Here is an 18849-nt window from a genome sequence, read left to right on the forward strand (position 1 = left end):
CATACATTTAAAATTTGTAGCAAATATAATTAAATCACCAAGCACACAGAAAACAAACTTATAATAAAAAGAACAAGATCACTGGTATAACTGATCTAAATCTGAGATTATTGGTGGTTTGAACTGTCCAAGTATGAAACTATAAGTTATAACATAAAATAGGTCCTCACATGGCAGCAACCCTGATGCTGCCCCCCCAGTAGCTTAAAACGTTAGCATTGGAGCAGGTCAAGGGGTGGGCCAGATCGCTCAGTTCCAAATTTCTGTCATGATTTTTATGATGTATTTTTTATTTCTAAATTACACTGTCTACACTGCAAATAATTCACTCTACAAAATTTCATTCCTGAACCAGCAAGTGTATTTTTTTGTTGGTTTCTCCTACTCAATATAATTGAATCTGATGCAGTGGGACCTGGCTTTTTCTATTGAGTGTTGTTCTTAGATCTACCAGGCAGCTGTTATCTTGTGGTAGGGAGCATGCTGTCTCGTTACCTTCCCATTGGTCTTTTGTAAGGCTGCTGGGGGGGAAAGGTGATACTCCAACTTACAGCAGTAAAAAGTACTGCAGTAAAAAGTGACTGGAAGTTTATCAGAGGACAAGTCACATGACTTGGGGGCAGCTAGGAAACTGACAATATGTCTAGCCCCATGTCAGATTTCAAAATTAAATATAAAAAAATCTGTTTGCTGTTTTGAGAAACTGATTTCAGTGCAGAATTCTGCTGGAGCTATTAACTGATTTTTTTAACTTCACTTTTGCTGTTCCTGGTAACTCACGGCTCACTACTTCCTCATGGTAGGAGGGGTAGGCACGTGCCTACGGTGCAAAGCTGGGCAGCACCAGGCACTTACTGTCTCTACCTCCTACCACCTAGTCCGGCGCCCTCTCTCATTGTTAGTTGTGAGGGCCTATGTGGGCGCACGTGCTTATTGGTGTGTGTGCGCATTCGTCTATCCGTGAGTGCACCCAGTGTCGTACTGGCCAGATCCCCTCTCCTGACATTCCGTTTTTCAAAAAAACTTTTTTTTCTCGGCACAGTGGTGTTTGCACATGCATGCAGAGAGATGTTGTTTGTGCATGCGCGTGTCGCTGTCCAGGCAAGCGTGCTGAGTGGCGCCTTCGAGTCACAGTAGGGGGACACTGGACAGCAGTCCCGGTGGGCCCCGGGCCCCCCAGTCCGACCCTGCGTGTACCTATTTGCAGACAGTGTGTAGCTGGGGCAAATCAGCAGGGTCGGACTGGGTCAGCTTCTTTCTGACTTCCCCCGCTACATCAGGAAATAATGCTCATTGAAGAAGATAACCACTGGCAAGGAAAGGCAGAGGGAGATTTGTGGCGGTGCCTGTGGGGGTGGTAGAGTATGTCAGGGGTCCAGGATGTGTGGGCTCCTGAGTTGGAACCTCCAGTGTTCCAAGACCCCCCCTGTCCGACACTGCAAATAAGCAGTGTGGTTATTTTACTAATGGTTGCACAGAATTAGGCTCAATATAAATAGAATGAGGTTTGTGTTTTGTTCAGCTTCCATCTAATTTGCCAACGGAAGGTAGCATTCAGTGTTTTGCCACAATTTTGTATTTTTTTCCACACAGTACAAACCTATAAAGCCATACAGATGAAAATCATAGGTTGGCTGCACCAAAGCTTCAAAACATAAGCCAACAATCAAGCGTGTTTTTCAGGCTTTTTGGGCTTAGGCTCCCTTTGTGCGTCAAGATTTACTTAGACACCCTAAACTCATAACAGGGTTACAGATATGTAAAAACATTATATTATTGGTCACCTGATATAAATACATAGGTAAGAAAATAAATGTTTAGTCCAAAACGTCACCCAACTTTCAAGCAGGGCTCCTCCCACCCAAAAATCTGAATTGCAACGTAAGCCAATTAAATGCATTTATGCATGTGTGTGAGTGATGTTCCTGTCATTAATTTAAAAAAAAATATTGCATGGGTATGCCTAGTGGGGACATCCAGGGAGCAAGAGCACCCTAAAACATTTGCAAAGGCTGGCAATGTGGAATTTACGGTTAATAAAGATGGTGATGAAAAGGTACATTTTTGATATACGTCAAAACTAAATGAATCAGGTTTGTAGAATTTCATCCAGGCCTAGGGGTTGAAGGCCAATTTCAATAACCATCTGTTTTCAAATATAGATATACAATACTACAGGTTGGACACATGTACATGACTCAAGACTACCGACCTTTCCTGACACAAAACGAGATGTTTTTAGTGGCAGCTTTTCTGTTTTTCTTGAAAAAGGATCCTCCTTTCTTGACTTTATACTCCTTGCGCAGACTGTCTACAATAATCACCGGTTTCTTAAAAGAAAACAAACAAAACAATGCAACACAAAGGAAATCAGATACACTAGATATATTATGTTTGGATGCCAATATTCACGTCTCTAAACTGCAGGGTGACACTAGGCTACATATAAAAGTGTGGGGAATATTTTTGTTTTGTATTTGCAATATTCAAGACAAAAAAAATAGAAAGTAGAGATCATCTCATAAATGCCCTGTAACACCAATAAAGTTGCAATATGTACCATAAAACTTCTAGTCATTGTGTTTTATGTGTTTTATAAAATGGAAGGGAGAGGGAGAGAGAGGTTGGAATAGAGGTAGGGGAACGGAGGAGGGTTTGGGGGAGGACTAATAGGACAAACACAGGATTGTTCCTCCTGAGGTTTAAACATGTCAAATTGCAGGCAGAAAAACTGAATACAACAATTCTAACCATACATAAACAAAGAAAGAACAATAAGACAGAGACTTGCGGTGCCTCCTTCCCTCCTCTTTCCTCCTGGCCTCCAAGATTTCCTCAAAATCAAATAAATAGAAACCACTAAAATGTTTAAGCCCCAATCATCCCTTTGATTTGATTTTAAATGTAATCCAGCACATGCATCTGACCCCTCTGGGTATCAAAATATAGGACATGTTCATGAGCCATTTCTAAAATAGTCATAATAGTGAGAATATTTACTCTAAGATAGTTTAACATAAATGTTCAACACAATCTAGATATTACAGACTCAAATACTCTGAGCAAACTCTGGGGAATTGAGACTATTAATTCAAAAGGCACGTAACAAGGGTACATTTGTATTAATTGAAGAATATAATTAGTTAGAAAAAGGTAGGGGTAAGGGGTCTACTTAGAATAGAAGAACCTCTCAAGACACTTTGGAGGAGGAGGGAATTTTTATGTGAAAAATCACGTGGCATCAAAGTTGCTATTTAAACCTGATAATTGGTTTGAAGAAAGAAGATCCATCTGGTTTCTAGGAGTTTGGGGATTTGATCCCACCTCTCTTTCCCCCTATAACTATATATATGCATGTTACTAACAATTTTGTAGGATCACCTCCATTGCATGAGACAAAATGTGCAGCAATGTTGCGAGAACATGTCCTCACTCCTGTATTTGAGGGGAAACATCATAGTAGCGGAATTTATGGTGTTAAATTCCATTATTTGAGAATACGATGTTAAGATTTCACCGAACATGTCCGTTACAATTATCTTAAAGTACACTAAATACTCTTACTATTATGACTATATTTTAGAAAAGCCTGTCATCTGACTTCATAAGTTTCATTCACCCAAATCCAGTTTGTTTTATTTTTTAAGTTGTTATAATGGATTCAAAGGCTGCCATAAAGATTTGGATACTGAGTAATCTAGAATATTTATTGATTTTTGAGATTTTATTTCCCAACAATGCAAGACAGTTTTTGACAGGTTAATTTTAGTAACTGAATAGGTAAACTTACATACCATAGTCTAGGCTCTTTGGGGCCTAGGGCATTGTCAGCAGGTGGAATGCCATGTATTCCACTACACATCCCCTAAAGCATAATGGACTATAACTACTATTTATTTTATGAAGTCTAGCTGGGACCAAATACCAACCTGGAGAACCTTGTACTATAGAGACATGTTAATAGAACAATGAGCAGTTGTGTCCCAAATATATCGCCAGTCCTGTCCTTCTATGGTCAGGCTCGGACTAAGCTGGTGGGACACCGTAAAAAAAAAATCTGATGGGCACTGGCCCTCATGGAACCACCAACCCAGACAGGATCCCTGCTTGCCTCTGTCGTTGCTCCTGCCTGCCCTCTTCATTCGCTCTTTTGCCTGCTCTCCATTGCCTTACCTCCTCCAATCGAGAAAAAGTAAGTTAAGGTGCAGGTAGAGGGGAAGGGGCTGGTGGCGGTTGAGCGAGCAAGTAGAAGGGGCACCAGAGGTGGTTTGGTGGCCCCTGGGATAGCAGGCCCAGTGGGGCCTTGTTCACCCCAGTTTGACTGTCTATGGTGCAGCCATGTCCTCACATAGCAGAAAGTGAGAGTGTAAGTATAAAACCTTTGCCACTAGCATAAATAGTACAAATCATCTCCAGATAGGAGCAAGTAGGAGAAACAGGACCCTCATATTTAGATGTAATACAATGTTGTAGCTAGGGATGCACTGAATCCGCTATTTTGGATTCGGCCGAACCCCCGAATCCTTTGGGAAAGATTCAGGCAAATACCGAACCGAATCCGAACCCTAATTTGCAAATGCAAATTAGGGGTGGGAAGGGGAAAGCATTTTTTACTTCCTTGTTTTCTGACAAAAAGTCACGTGATTTCCCTCCCCACCCCTAATTTGCATATGTATATCAGGATTCGGCCGAATCCAAATCCTGCTGAAAAAGGCAGAATCCCGAACCAAATCCTGGATTTGGCGCATCGCTAGTTGTAGCTGCAGAATTCAAAATAATTCTGAGGAAGGAATTGAATATATTGTTAGTGTGTGAGTTAGTGCCATTTTATACATCCTGAGAGCCCTTAAAAACATCTAATGATAACAAGCCATCCTTGAAAAGCTTGCCTATCCAATTCTGGGATAAAGGCTGCATTTCTTAGTGTAGGATCTGTACAGTAATGTGGAGAAATCAATTTTGTTTAATTTATTCTAAATATTTAAGCTATGCTGAATCATAGGAGTCAAGCGTTGAGGTCTTGAGGGATGGGATCTATGGTACAGGCAATATTGGAGTGATCAGAAATTCCCCCATTGTAATCCATTTAGGAGGAGGGTTTGCATGTAGAAGGGAAGTGTGGATAACCAAGGAGCCCTTTAGATGTAGCCCTGATCTAGATCTCCTGATCGAGATTTTGGGGGCCTACATTTCCAGATAAATGTCATAGTCTATTGTTGAAGGGCCAATAAATATGTTTAGGAATGGTAATGGCAGTGTCCAAACATAATAAAAAACCATTGGAAGAAGTGACATTTGCATGGAATGTAGCATTCCCACCAATTAAATATATAGTATTTGGACCAAGGTTTGAATGTGTTCTGTGTAACTCTCCACAAAAGTGTGTGTCTGTGTATGAATTAAAAAGATGTTGCCAATTCAATTCCTAAATATTTTAGATACAAAGATTGCCTTTTAAATGCAAAGTTTAGCTGGGTAAGTAAATTGTATGGTTCAACAGAGTTCCATTCAGAGCTTGAGTCGCGGAGGCCTATTTATCAACCATCTCATATTCACGGATTTTGAAAGCACAACTGAACTCTAAAACTACAAATGTCATGAGATTTTTTAAAAATTGACTTCTAGGGGTGATTTAATCAACTACGAATGCAAAAATCACAAAAAAATCGTGATTTTTTTATTCTAAAATCTGACTTTTAAAAAATCACGAATTTTTCAGAATTTATTAAACCCAGAGGATGGAAAAGTCCCAATCTGAAAATCCGGCATCTCAGACCTGTCGAGGATGCATATAAGTCAATGAAAAAAGTTTGATGTGCGCTGGGTTTTGGGCAATACCACAAAGTTTTTCGGTGAAAATTACGACCCAGAGCTGATCCCTGCCTGCCCTGCTCCGCCACTCCCCCCTCCTTCACCTGCCCTCTGCTGTTGCCGCCCACCCTTCCTTCCTCCAATCTCTGAACGAAAGGAGCACACAGGGTGGGGAGCAGCTGGTGGTGGGTAAGTGGGGGCCCCGGGTTAGAAGCCCCAGTGGGACTCTCACAGCCCAGTCTGTCCCTGTCTAGAATGGTTAAAAATGGTCCAAAAAGATCAGTGGAGCTCCCATTGACTTCTATGGGACTTCAACTGCTTTTACTTGCCCCACTTTTGTATTCGTTTTTTGTGTTTTTTACACTTAATAAATCTCTAATTTTTAGTTTCAGAGGAATTTTTTAAAAACATGAATTTTTAGAGGAAAAAAATTCGTAAAAAAAACCTGGAAATCCAAATTTTAGTAAATAGGTTCCATAAGGGTGAAACTTCAAAAGAAGGTCTATTATGTACAGATATACCGTACTACAAAATATTAAATATCCATTCTTATTAATATACATGAGAAGATAGTGCACTAGTACTTTCCTCAAGAAATGAAAAGGGGTCACACATTATGATTTATTTACCTCTTCCACATTGGTAACATTTGCTGCCTTTTTGACTCTCTCTTTTTCTGCCAACACATCTTCATCCACATCATCACTCAGCTCCTCTGGATTTTTCTTGATGGTCATTTGTCTTCTGGAGATTCTAGAAATATGGGCATATTAATATTGTAATCATGTTTGAATCATTTGCCTTCCAGGTAATGTCTACATTGAGAATTCTACATCTGAGGGCCAGTTCAACTGAATCTATAAAGTATATGTCAATTTTCTAAGGTTTCCTACAAACATTGCTAATAGATTCTATTCTATTGCTAACAGGGAAAACTCACACTCGGCTAAAAGAAATGGGATAATGCATCATTTACTGAAAAAGAGAAAGGAGATTAAGGGGCAGATTTATCAAAGTTCGAGGTGAAGTTTCGAATTGAAAAACTTCGAATTTCAAGCTATTTTTTGTGTATTTCGACTAGGGAATAGTCCAACTTCGATTCGAATCGGAAAAAAACTTCGAAATTCGAAGCCACCTAAAAGCTGCCGAAGTGCTGTTTTAGCCTATGGGGGACCTCCTAGAACCTGTATGGAGGCAATTGGGGGAGTTTGGGAGATCGAAGGTCGAAGTTAAAAAAACTTTGAATCGAAGTAAGATGGTACGATTCGAAGTAGGCCGAATTCGGCCCACTTTGACCTCCATTCGGTTGGTCTTTTTGAATTCTAAATTCAAAGTTTTTTTTTAACTTCGACCTTCGATAAATATGCCCCTAAATGTAATTGTAGAGTCACATGACTGCTATAAAGACCTCAGCTTGCAGCCTTACACCGGATTCTAATAGATTCTATTCTATTGCCAACAGGGAAACTCACACTCGGCTAAAAGAAATGGGATAATGCATCATTTACTGAAAAAGAGAAAAGTCATTGTAGAGTCACATGACTGCTATAAAGACCCCAGCCTGCAGCTTTATGCCAGATGATACATAACCATATAAAAACAGAAATTATTTTTCTAACCTGAATAAGGGATCTATAGTCAGGCATCTCAACCCAAACCTCCATTCCAAAAACCAAAGTAGCCCAAAGAATATGATGATATGCAGGTATGGCTGAAAAATAAACAGAAATTACAGCTGATGGTACATCTGAGATCTCCAAAAGATCAATAAAAATGGATTGCTTTGTGAGTGTGTAGGTTTTGAACTTAGTATCTGCTTAGTGGTTTCATCAAAGGAAAAAGAAAGTCAAATCACTGGTGAGGGGGGCAGTTTAGTTGTTTCTCCAGTGATTAAAATTGCCTGCATTTTAACCTAAATGGGCACACTTTTTACATCTCCTTTGGTGGGAGAGAGAGAGGGAGAGGGAGAGAGAGGTTTTCTAATTCCTTTTTAAAAAGCTCTAAGAAAAACTTTGGTAAAAGTAGTCAAGGTACAAGAATTGGTAGGGGACTATGCCACTACTGTATAAACTACTACAGGTATGGGAAACGTTATCCGGAAACCCCATTATCCGCAAAGTTCCGAAATAAGGAAAGGCCATCTCTCGTAGACTCCATTTTATCCAAATTTTTAGAAAAGATTTCCTTTTTCTCTGTATTAATAAAACAGTAGCTTGTACTTGGGCCAAACTAAGATATAATTAATCCTTATTATAAGCAAAAAAAAAGAGCCTATTGGGTTTATTTAATGTTTAGATGATTTTCTAATAGACTTAGGTATGATCCAAATTTCGGAAAGATCTGTTATCCAGAAAACCCCAGGTCCCGAGCATTCTGGAAAACAAGTCCCATACCTGTACTATACAGTATAAAGGGTGGGCCATTTGGTAACAGATATCCTTGTTTTGCTATGGATCCCCAACCTTTTGAACCTGTGAGCAACATTCAGAAGTAAAAGAAGTTGGGGAGCAACACTAGCATAAAAAATATTCCTGGGTGCCAAATAAGGGCTGTGATTGGCCATTTAGTAGCCCCTATGTGGATTGTCAACCTACATTGAGGCTCTATTTTGTAGTGCACCTGGTTTTTATACAACCAAAACTTGCCTCCAAGCCAGGAATTCAAAAATAATCACCTTCTATGAGGCCACTGGGAGCAACATCCAAGGGGTTGGAGAGCAACATGTTGCTCACGAGCTACTGGTTGGGGATCACTGTGCTATAGTATAAGTCCATTGCTATGTTTACTGTGTTTCTTATACGTGATAAGAACCACTCATATGACGAGGTTGCCAAACGAGCGGATCTTAATCCAATATGGCCACAAAAGGCGGGTTATATCAGCTTGGCCCTAGGACCAAAGGATTGGATTATAACAAAGGAAATGGGTGCCAAAGGGTCGTAGGATCAAGTAGGTGTGGTCCTCGATCGCAGGAAAAATCCAACCTCCCTGATCGACAGTAGGCCGATTTTTGGCCCCACACACTAGCAGTCTAAAGGACCAATATCAGCAGCATTAATCTGCCTGTGTATGGCCACTTTAAGGGTCAATTAGATCTGATCTGTTATGTGAAAGTTCCATACAGCTCATTGGCTCGCTGTAGTCCAACCAATGAAACTGGTGGAGTTAGAGGGTTATTTTGTGGTAGTTCTACATAAGAAAAATTCTGTAGTTGAGTTTGAGCAGAAACGTGTTAAGAGTAGCAGAAAACGAAGCTTTATTGTTCAAAATAATTATATTTAGTAATGGGAATGGAGATATCCTTTAATATAAGTAGATAAAACCACGTACTATACACAGCAAGATAATCTCTGTAGCGTCTGCTTCTTCTTCTTCTGGAATAAACTGAAGCTTTTGCTGCAGGAGAAAAATGAAAACACATACATGTTAGTGTTATTCATCCAACAAATTACTTGAAGGGGTTGTTAGACTTTGAGATAACTTTTAGTATGATGTAGAGAGGGATATTCTGAGACAATATCCAATTGGTTTTCATTTTTAATTATTTGTGGTTTTTGAGTTATTTAGCTTTATATTCAGCAGCTCTCCAGTTTGCTATTTTTAGCAATCTGGTTGCTAGGGTCCAAATTACCCGAGCAACCATGCATTGATTTGAATAGGAGAGGGCCTGAATAGAAGGACCAGTAATAAAAAGTAACAATAACAATACATTACTAGCCTTACAGAGCATTTGTTTTTTAGAAGTGAAAGCTGCAAAGAGTCAGACGAAAAAAGCAAATAACTATAAAATGATAAATAAATAATGAAAGCCTATTGAAAAGTTGCTTGGGATTGGCCGTTCTATAACACAATAAAAGTTACTGTATAAATATAAATAATACCTTCAATTACAGATCTAATCATGATGTAGAGCTTTATATAACTTACTATATCACTCATTCAGCAGGACTAACAGATAACAGTGGGACTGAGGACTTTCTCAGCCCTATGCTCTTTCCAATTGTAAGGAAGGTAATTCTGGTTGATGGATAGTGATGGGCGAATTTGGCGCGTTTCGCCAGAAAATTTGCGAATTTCCATCGAAATTTGTGAAACGGCGAAAAATTTGCAAACCGGTGCCGGCGTCTCATTTTTACGCTGACCGGTGTCTCGTTTTTTACGCTGGCCTGCGTCCTTTTTTTTTGACGGCAGTATCGCGAATCTCAGTAATTCGCAGCGGATTTGCGCCTGGCGAATAAATTCGCCCATCACTATAATGATGGATTGTTTTATGTTGATGAAAAAAAAATTTTAAGCCCAATTTAAAGGGGTTGTTCACCATAACATTAACTTTTGTTATGGTGTAGAGAGTGATTTTCTAGGACAATTTCCTATTGGTTTTCATTTTTTATGTTTTTTTTTAGTTATTTAGCATCTTTTCAGTTTGCAATTACAGCAATCTGGTTGCTATTGTCCAAATGACCCTAGCAACCATGCACTGATTTGAATACGAGACTGGAATAGGCGAGGCCCTGAAAGAAAGTAATAAAAAGTAGCAATAACAATACATTTATAGCCTTACAGAGCATTTGTTTTTAGATGGGGGTCAGTGACCCCCCCCCCATTTGAAAGCTGGAAAGAGTCAGAAGAAGGCAAATAATGCAAAAACTATCAAAAAGAAAAAATGAAGGCCAATTGAAAAGTTGCTTAAAACAGACCATTCTATAACATACTAAACGTTAATTTAAAGATGCATCACTCCTTTAACCATAAGCAATTAGTGGCATTTTAAATTTAATATATTATAGAATGGTCTGTTTCAAGCAACTGTTTAATTGGCCTTCATTATTTTTTTTTTTTATATAGTTTTTTAATTACTTGCCTTCTTCTTCTGACTCTTTCCCCCATCTAAAAAACAAATGCTCTGTAAAGCCGCAAATGTATTGCTACTGCTACTTATTACTCCTCTTTCTATTCAGGCCCTCTCCTATTCACATTCCTGTCTCTCATTACAATCAGTGCACAGTTGCTAGGGTAATGTGGACCCTAGCGACCAGATAGCTGAAATTGCAAACTGGAGAGCTGCTGAATAAAAAATCTAAATACCTCGAAAAGTTCTAGAAGTATTGTTTGGCGTGTATGATTACATAGGGAATCTTTTCGGGCTTAATGTGTAAAAAGGATCATTCAGTGCAACGTTTGTCTTACGGTATGTGATCAAAACGAGTTTTTAATTATGTTTTGATTTATGTTCTTTTCTCTGCTGCCAAGTTCTTCATTTTAAATCATGTGCTAGGAGGGATCAATTGCAGGATTTTTTGTGTGTACATAAAATATAAGAGGACACTCTAGAGATGAATTTGCTCAAATAAAATGACTGCAACAGTGCACTTAAATATAATTGTCAATGCAAACAGCACCACAAAGGGGCCGATTTATTTTTTTCCCCCGAAGCTCTAAAAATTTTGAGGTTTATGAAGTGCAAAATCCTTTAAAAACACAAAACTTTGCCAGGTAAAAGTTGTCAAGGTCATGTAGAAGTCAATGGGAATTGCGCTGATCCTACTGGACCGTTTTAAATGAGATTCAGATTTTTTCCCTCTAGGAATTGTCCATAATATTCAGAACTTTTAATAAACTTCAAGACATTCATGGTTTTAGAGAAAACGAGTTTAAGGTGGATACATACTAAAAGATCTGCTCGTTTGGCGACATCGCCAAACGAGCATATCTTTTCCCCGATATACCCCGCAATATCGGGGGTAATCTGAACTTTTGGCCCTATGGCCGAACGATCGGATTACGACGAGCGCAATGGGCTTCGACGGGTCGGTCAGGAGAAAAATCAAACCTTCACGATCGATATCATGTCCAGATATCGCTCGGAAAGACCCATCGGAAACCTCCATACACGAGCAGATTAGCTGTCAATTTGGTCTAAACGACCGATATCGGCAGCATTATCTGCTCGTGTATGGCCACATTTAGTTTCGGTTTCGAAAATCGAAAATCTCGAAAAAACACTAAAATGAGGCAGTTGATAAATAGGCCTTCGCAAGTTTGAGCTTCGTCTTAAGGTGGAAATAGACGCAACATCGCCAAACGAGCGGATCTTTCCCCGATATGCCATTAACGAGCATGGCTATATCGGGGGTAATCTGATTTTTCGGCCGTATGGCCGACCGATCCGATTACGATGTTCCATGGGATCGGTAGGGTCAAAATCAAACCTGACCGATCGACCAAACGACCGATCTCCGCCGGACGAAAGATGTCGGCACACGCCAAACACGATCCAAAAATCGTACGAATCCTCGATTCGTACGATAGGATCTGTGTGTCTATGGCCACCTTTAATCCCAAGGTGGCCATTATGTGACTGGACAACTGAACACGACCATTTTGATGAAATTTTGCCTTGTTTAATATTCAAATAGGGGTTCATATTTGGTTTAGGAGTGGTCTGAATCTTTTGTGAAGTATCCGGTATGGAGGCCAAATCCAAAAATGCACTTCTGTTCATAATGTAATTATTGTACATTAATAAACAATTTCACTTACAGTGTATTCCATGATTCCATTTAGAGCACTCCCAGGAAAAATGATGAGTAATACATAGAGCTTCGGAAAAATCCAGGTACCCATTGCCATAGCTGGAAAATAAGATGTCTGCCGGGAAAAAATTAAGGGCAGATAAACAATTTTAACAAACTTGATGAAATCATGTTACACAATATATTGGCTAAATCAGAACACCCCCATATATACTGCAGCCCCCCCTACACAATGGCATGTAGATGCAGAATGCATGAACCACTAAAAGGTTGCATGCATTACAGTGCTCTTGGCTCACTATGTGAACTACCTGGTTCAGATAAGTATTAAAGGGGTTGTTCACCTTTTAATTAACTCTTAGTATGATGTAGAGCGTGATATTCTGAGACAATTTGCAATTGGTTTTACTTTTCTAATATCTGTGGGTTTTGCGTTTTTTTTAGCTTTTTATTCAGCAGCTCTCCAGTTTGCAATGTCAGCAATCTGGTTGCTCGTGTCTCAACGACACACTGATTAGAAAAAAAGACTGGAGTATGAATAGGAGAGGGCCTGAATAGAAAAATGAGCAATAAATAGTAGCAATAACAATAAATGTTTAGCCGTACAGACCGTTTTTTTACGGGTCAGTCATTTGAAAGCTCGAAAGAGGCAAAAGACAAATAACTCAAAAATAATATAAATATGAAAAATGAAGACCAATTGCAAACTTGCTAGGAATCGGACATTCTATAACATGCAAAAAGTTACTTCAAAGGTGAACCACTCCTTAAAAGGGTATTTTTTAAAGTGAAAGGTTTTATACAGTCATACATTACTGGGCACCTGCCCAGGTACGGATTTGTGGAAAGGCCGCCAAGGATTTTAGGGGGTGGCATGCTGCCCAACCACACCCACATTGATTTGAAAGTTCTGGGGCTGCGAGTTACAATAGTTTTTTAAATTTCCAGTGCGCCAATCCTCAGTGCTTCCGACCTGATGATGAAAATGTGTACATGTGAAGGCAAGGAGACAGGGGTGACAAACGGAAGCAGGCCTAGGGGCGCCCACAATGTTAATCCGGCCCTGCAAATGCAAAAGAATCAGTGGTGTAACTACATAATGATGGGCCCGGGTGTGGGATGTGCACCAGGCCCCCCATCCCCTGTATAAATTGCATATTGGTGTGCTGCTGGCACACACAGCAAAGATCTCCCCTGCCCTGCTGCTCCAGAGGGTCCAGGTGTGATCCCCCCAGTAGTTACGCCACTGGATGGAGCCAGGTCCAGGTTTCTCTTCAAATCATGCAGCACTGTGTATTTACTGTAAGATCATAGAGGTAAGATCATCGAGACTGAATGGATTAAGGTTAATATAACAGTAGGCAGTTTCTCTGTAAGGAGAACAATTACAATGTCAATATGTCACAGAGGGGGCCACAATGGCGTCTCAAGACCACTGGTCATAGTATTTGGAGACGGATCCAAGAAGGAGGGTGGCTGGTAAACAGGGAGGGAGATGGGGAGGAGGGGAGGGTTAGTCAACAGAAATTGGCTTTTATTCAGCAAAACAAACTTAACGCCAGGCAAAGGGCAAGTTAATTAAATGTGGGCTCTGGCACGACATGGCATGGCAAGAAAAAAGGTCAGGGGTGACAGCAGAGGCGTACCTTGAAAACGCCTCCTCCCCAGCCCCCTCCTGGCTGGCTCTCTACCTGCTTGTGGTGTGTGTTGAAGTTTAAGTTAGGAAAGGGGCTGGAGAGAGGGGAAAATGATAGAGCAGACCCGAGGTCCGGGTCCCTTGTTGCTAGGGTTGCCACCTTTTTGGGAAAAAAATACCGGCCTTACTATATTTTTGCCATTTTTTCCTATTAATAACATTGGCATCAAGCATCATTTTTACTAGCCAGGCCAGTAAAATACCGGCCCGGTGGCAACCATACTTGTTGCCCAAGTCTGATGTATATGTAGTTACACCAGTGGCTGGCAGAGCTCAGACAAAGGCAGACAATTTAGGCAATTGGAGCTCCAGGGTGAAATACGCCACCAAAGAATACACAACATTTGCAAGAACCCTTTATGGCCTTGCCTTCAACTGCAACCAGCCAATGAAATTGCAAAGACACACAAGTTTATTTATACTTACTATAACAAAGAATAATGACCAGCTGTCGTTGTGACTTTTTCCTTTTCCAAAAATAAAGCAGATGACATAAACATACAGGATCATTGCCATGCCATATCCAATGATGCCGGTGATCTGTAATGGCAAATATTTTCCAGTCAATTGCAGGATTGCTGACATGATTTCCTTCCTCTTCATATAAACCAAGTTTCGTTACAACTAAGAACAGGTAAGGTGATATGTCTTTAAACAAAAATGACATACAGGTATGGGATCTGTTATATGGAATGATCAGGACCTGGGGTTATCCAGATAAAGAGTCTTTCTGTAATTTAGATACCTTAAGTCTGCTAAAAGAAAACATTTCAACGTTAAAAAAACGTCAACAGGATTTTATTGCCACCAAAAACTTTTCGTTTAGTTAGCTTCAAATACAAGCTACTGCTTTATTATTAGAGAAAAAGAAAATGAGCTTAAAAATAATTATTTTCTTAAAGAGTCTTTCTGTAATTTAGATACATTAAGTCTGCTAAAAAAAAACATTTAAACTTCAAAAAAAAGTCAATAGGATTTTATTGCCACCAAAAACTTTTTGTTTAGTTAGTATCAAATACAAGCTACTGCTTTATTATTAGAGAAAAAGAAAATGAGCTTAAAAAGAATTATTTTCTTAAAGAGTCTTTCTGTAATTTAAATACCTTAAGTCTGCTAAAAGAAAACATTTAAACGTTAAAAAAAAAGTCAACAGGATTTTATTGCCACCAAAAACTTTTTGTTTAGTTAGTATCAAATACAAGCTACTGCTTTATTATTAGAGAAAAAGAAAATGAGCTTAAAAATAATTATTTTCTTAAAATAGACTTTAAGGGAGATGACCCTCCTGTAATATGGAGCTTTCTGGATAATAGGTTTCCAAATAAAAGATATTAAAGCTAAATATAGATTCCCTTTAAAGCTATTTCCTGAAAATGTGATTCTAATTAAAGTCTATTCTGACATTTGCATTCAGTCTTCATTTTAAAATTTTTTGTGGTGTTTGAATTAATATTTTGTTTTGCAGATTTCCAGTTTGGAATTTCAGCATTTTGTTGCTAGCAACCAGACAGTGGGGAAAACAGGACAATTGAAAATGGGACATAAAGTTATAGAAAAGAACATCATATTTATGGAAAAGGGAAGGTTTAACATATGGCACAGAAAAAAATTAACAGTTGTAAAATGGTGAGATGTTAAAATATTTTCCGTCGCCTAGAGAATAAATGACTATAAACAGCTTAGAACGGAACAGTGCGGTGTTCTAGTGACCCTTACCATCACCATAGCAGGAACAAAATCCAATAGTAAGAAGCTGTTAAATGCAAAATATATAAACATCAGGAAGAGTAAAATCCAATAAAGAATGACATCCACAAGCGCTTGGCCAAACCAGTATGCAGAGGGAAAGAGACTGGAAACCCTCAGCTGAGTGCGGGCATTGATCTAAATAAAGCAAAAAAAAAAAAAAAGGAATATGTTATAAAAGTCACACCAGGATTTAAACATCCAGAATACCTTCTTCTATTAAAAAGGAAAGGTAAGACTGTTAAAGGGTCAGTAACATCAAAAATCCTCTTCAGAAAAGGCGACCATCCATCCTCGATTTCTCCTCCCTGGCTATTCACTGACAGCATGTCCTCTGTCCCGATCTCCTTCTCCAGCTCTTCTTCATCCTCCTCCCAGGAGCAGCAGTAGGAAGGCGATGAAGGTGGGCTCCCCATTGGCTCCACATTAGGTGCATTCCAGAAGGGGTGGGCACCTTGGCTATGGGGCTGGGGTATGCGTACAGGTGGTTGTAAGGGAGTGCGGAGGGGGCAGCCGGGTGTGGGTGCTGTTTTTGGCTCTCAGTGGTTCTGCTGGACCAGGTTCCCAATCTTATTCCGTAGGATCCGACTGATGGAGCTGACCGAGGGCACGTTGTACTTGTTGCACACGCCATTTTCATGGCTCTGCCCAGGCAGCACTTCCCAGCTTCCAGACATCCTCCCCTAAGCCAAGCATGGCAGCACGGCAAGTCCCAACAGCAGCATCCAAACGCCAGGGCTTCTCTCGCTCCCCATTCCTTCCAGCGGCAAATAGTAATCGCGCGACTGTGCAGCAGCAACAAACAGAACACAGGTGCAGCCCGTGCCGGGGGAATGCGAATATGCAATGCTACAACTGCACCCAAAATTTAATCTTTCCTACAGCGACTTGTCTGCAGTCCCTCGGTAGGTGCAGGCTGTAAGGCAGCTTTATCTTCCTCTGTCCGCAAAAAAGCACAATGGAACTGAGAAGCAGCTTCTGCCAGCGATGCATCTGTGCTGTGTCTGTATCCCACACCCTGCGTTTTAGCGCTCACACGCCACACAGGAGAGAGAGAGACAGAGGAGATGCGGCGACTGCGAGCTGTAGGAATGTGCACCAGTGCAGGGCATATTCGAATGGGAGATCGGGGACCGGCCGCTTGCAGATGGCGGGTGCGACAAGTACAACATGCCCTGGGTCAGCTCCATCAGACGGATCCTACAGAATAAGATTGGAAACCTGGCCCAGCAGAACCACTATGAGAGCCACAAACAGCACCCACACCCGGCTGTCCCCTCCGCACTACCTTACAACCACCTGTACGCTTACCCCAGCCCCATAGCCAAGGTGCCAACCCCTCCTGGAATGCACCTCATGTGGACCCAATGGGGAGCCCGCTGACATCGCCTTCCTACTGCTGCTCCTGGGAGGAGGAGGATGAAGAAGAGCTGGAAAAGGAGATCAGGGCAGAGAACAAGCTGTTAGTGAATAGCCAGGGAGGAGAAATTGAGCGCCGCAGGATGGTCACCCTGTCGCCTTTTCCTGAAGAGGAGGGGAAGCGCAGTTTCTGTAAGTTATTTCTTAATAAAGGCTTTGCTATTTTAAATTTTAATTTGTCTCTGTGTTTTTTTCCGTTGTATTCCAAAGAATTTTTTTGTAAAAATTTTTGATGTTACTGGTCCTTTAAAGGGGACCTGTCACCCTAAGAAATAATTTCAAATTCTTTTCTATCATGTTAGTTGAGCAAAATAAACTTTCCTTACACTGTATTTATTATTTCAATTTTGTTTCCTTCTGTCTTGGAATTATACAATCACAGCAAGCAGGCAGCAGCCATTTTGTGGACACGGTTATTAAGGGAAATTGTGTAATCACCCCAAAATCTTGTGTATGCACCCATGGGCGTCCACAGAGGGGGGCAAGAGGGGGCAGTGCCCCCCCCTGGGACTGTCCACACAAATCTCTATGCACGCTTAATTTTACCCACAGCCAGCGCTTCCCAACTGCCTCCCCCCAGTCTCCGGGCGTCACGGACGCGACGTCGCCGACGCAACGTGACGTCGCCGATGCAACGCAACGTCACGTCGCCACTCGCCAGGGTGCTTTGTGAGGACGAGTCGAATGCGCGGGAGCTGAGCTGAGCGATGAAAAAGAAATAGGTGAGGACCTGCCCTTTTCTCTCCCCAGCCTGCTCCTTCCTGATTCACGAGGTCCCCCATCCCTGGCCCCTTCATGTCAAGACCCTGCCTCATATTAGTAGTACACTCCATCTACTTCCAAATCTGCCAATAAACTATCCCAACCACTTCCACACTGGGGCACCTAAGCAATGCATTCCATAAATTCATTCCACCCTTTATTATAGTGGTCATTCCCTATATATATATATATATATATATATATATATTTGTCTGTTGGGGGATGCTACCCTAAACTAAATTACTTGCCCCCCCCCTGGAAAATTTTCTGCGGACGCCCATGTATGCACCAGAATGGGGGACCTGATGTCCATGTGCAGTGCCCTACACAATTATAGAGTCTGAGGAGGGAAGGGGGAATTTAAGAAGAGCAGTGACATAGGAATTGCTGAATGGAAAATGAAAGTAATTGACTGCCCCTCTTCTATGCCACGGGCATACAGGCAGGGCAGGTAATATTTGATTTGACAGTTTAGATATTTAAACACCTTTATAACAGGTATGGATGTTTTAATGAAAACTATTTTTGGGGTTTCATATTTAATTTGCAAAGGACTTTCATTATGCAGCTTTTTATGTGTAGGTGACAGGTCCACTTTAAGAAACTCCCTATACAGTTTAACTCAGGAGGTTGGAAGGGACAGAATCTGCTTTTAAAGGAGAATGAAAGGGTTAATCACTTAGAAGTGTCAAATGAGTGAGTGTAAACTTACACAATACTCTGTAACAAAAACAGTATCAGCCTGGGGTATTTCTGGAGAATCACCATGGATTGATACTCTTCCCGCTGCTTTGCTTTTTTTGTTACTGCACATGCCAGCGTCCAGAGGAAAAAAGCCAGAAAAGGAAGATCACTGTGGATCAACTTCTACAGAAATAACCC

At 40.7% G+C, this 18849-nt stretch overlaps 1 protein-coding gene across 1 annotated transcript in view; it reads right to left on the bottom strand.

The window, feature by feature from the left end:
• LOC108701783 (ABC-type organic anion transporter ABCA8-like) overlaps positions 1-18849 on the bottom strand; it is a 114029-nt gene that overhangs the window by 40343 nt on the left and 54837 nt on the right. Inside the window, exons 24-30 of the mRNA XM_041577471.1 lie at positions 15757-15924; positions 14467-14580; positions 12352-12459; positions 9142-9207; positions 7431-7522; positions 6441-6564; positions 2213-2330 (exon numbers count right to left, since the gene is read on the bottom strand). Coding sequence (XP_041433405.1) covers positions 2213-2330; positions 6441-6564; positions 7431-7522; positions 9142-9207; positions 12352-12459; positions 14467-14580; positions 15757-15924 — 790 coding nt within the window. The remainder of the gene's footprint in view (positions 1-2212; positions 2331-6440; positions 6565-7430; positions 7523-9141; positions 9208-12351; positions 12460-14466; positions 14581-15756; positions 15925-18849) is intronic.

The sequence above is a fragment of the Xenopus laevis genome, chromosome 9_10L, assembly GCF_017654675.1.
Source record: "Xenopus laevis strain J_2021 chromosome 9_10L, Xenopus_laevis_v10.1, whole genome shotgun sequence".
NCBI classification, from domain to species: domain Eukaryota; kingdom Metazoa; phylum Chordata; class Amphibia; order Anura; family Pipidae; genus Xenopus; species Xenopus laevis.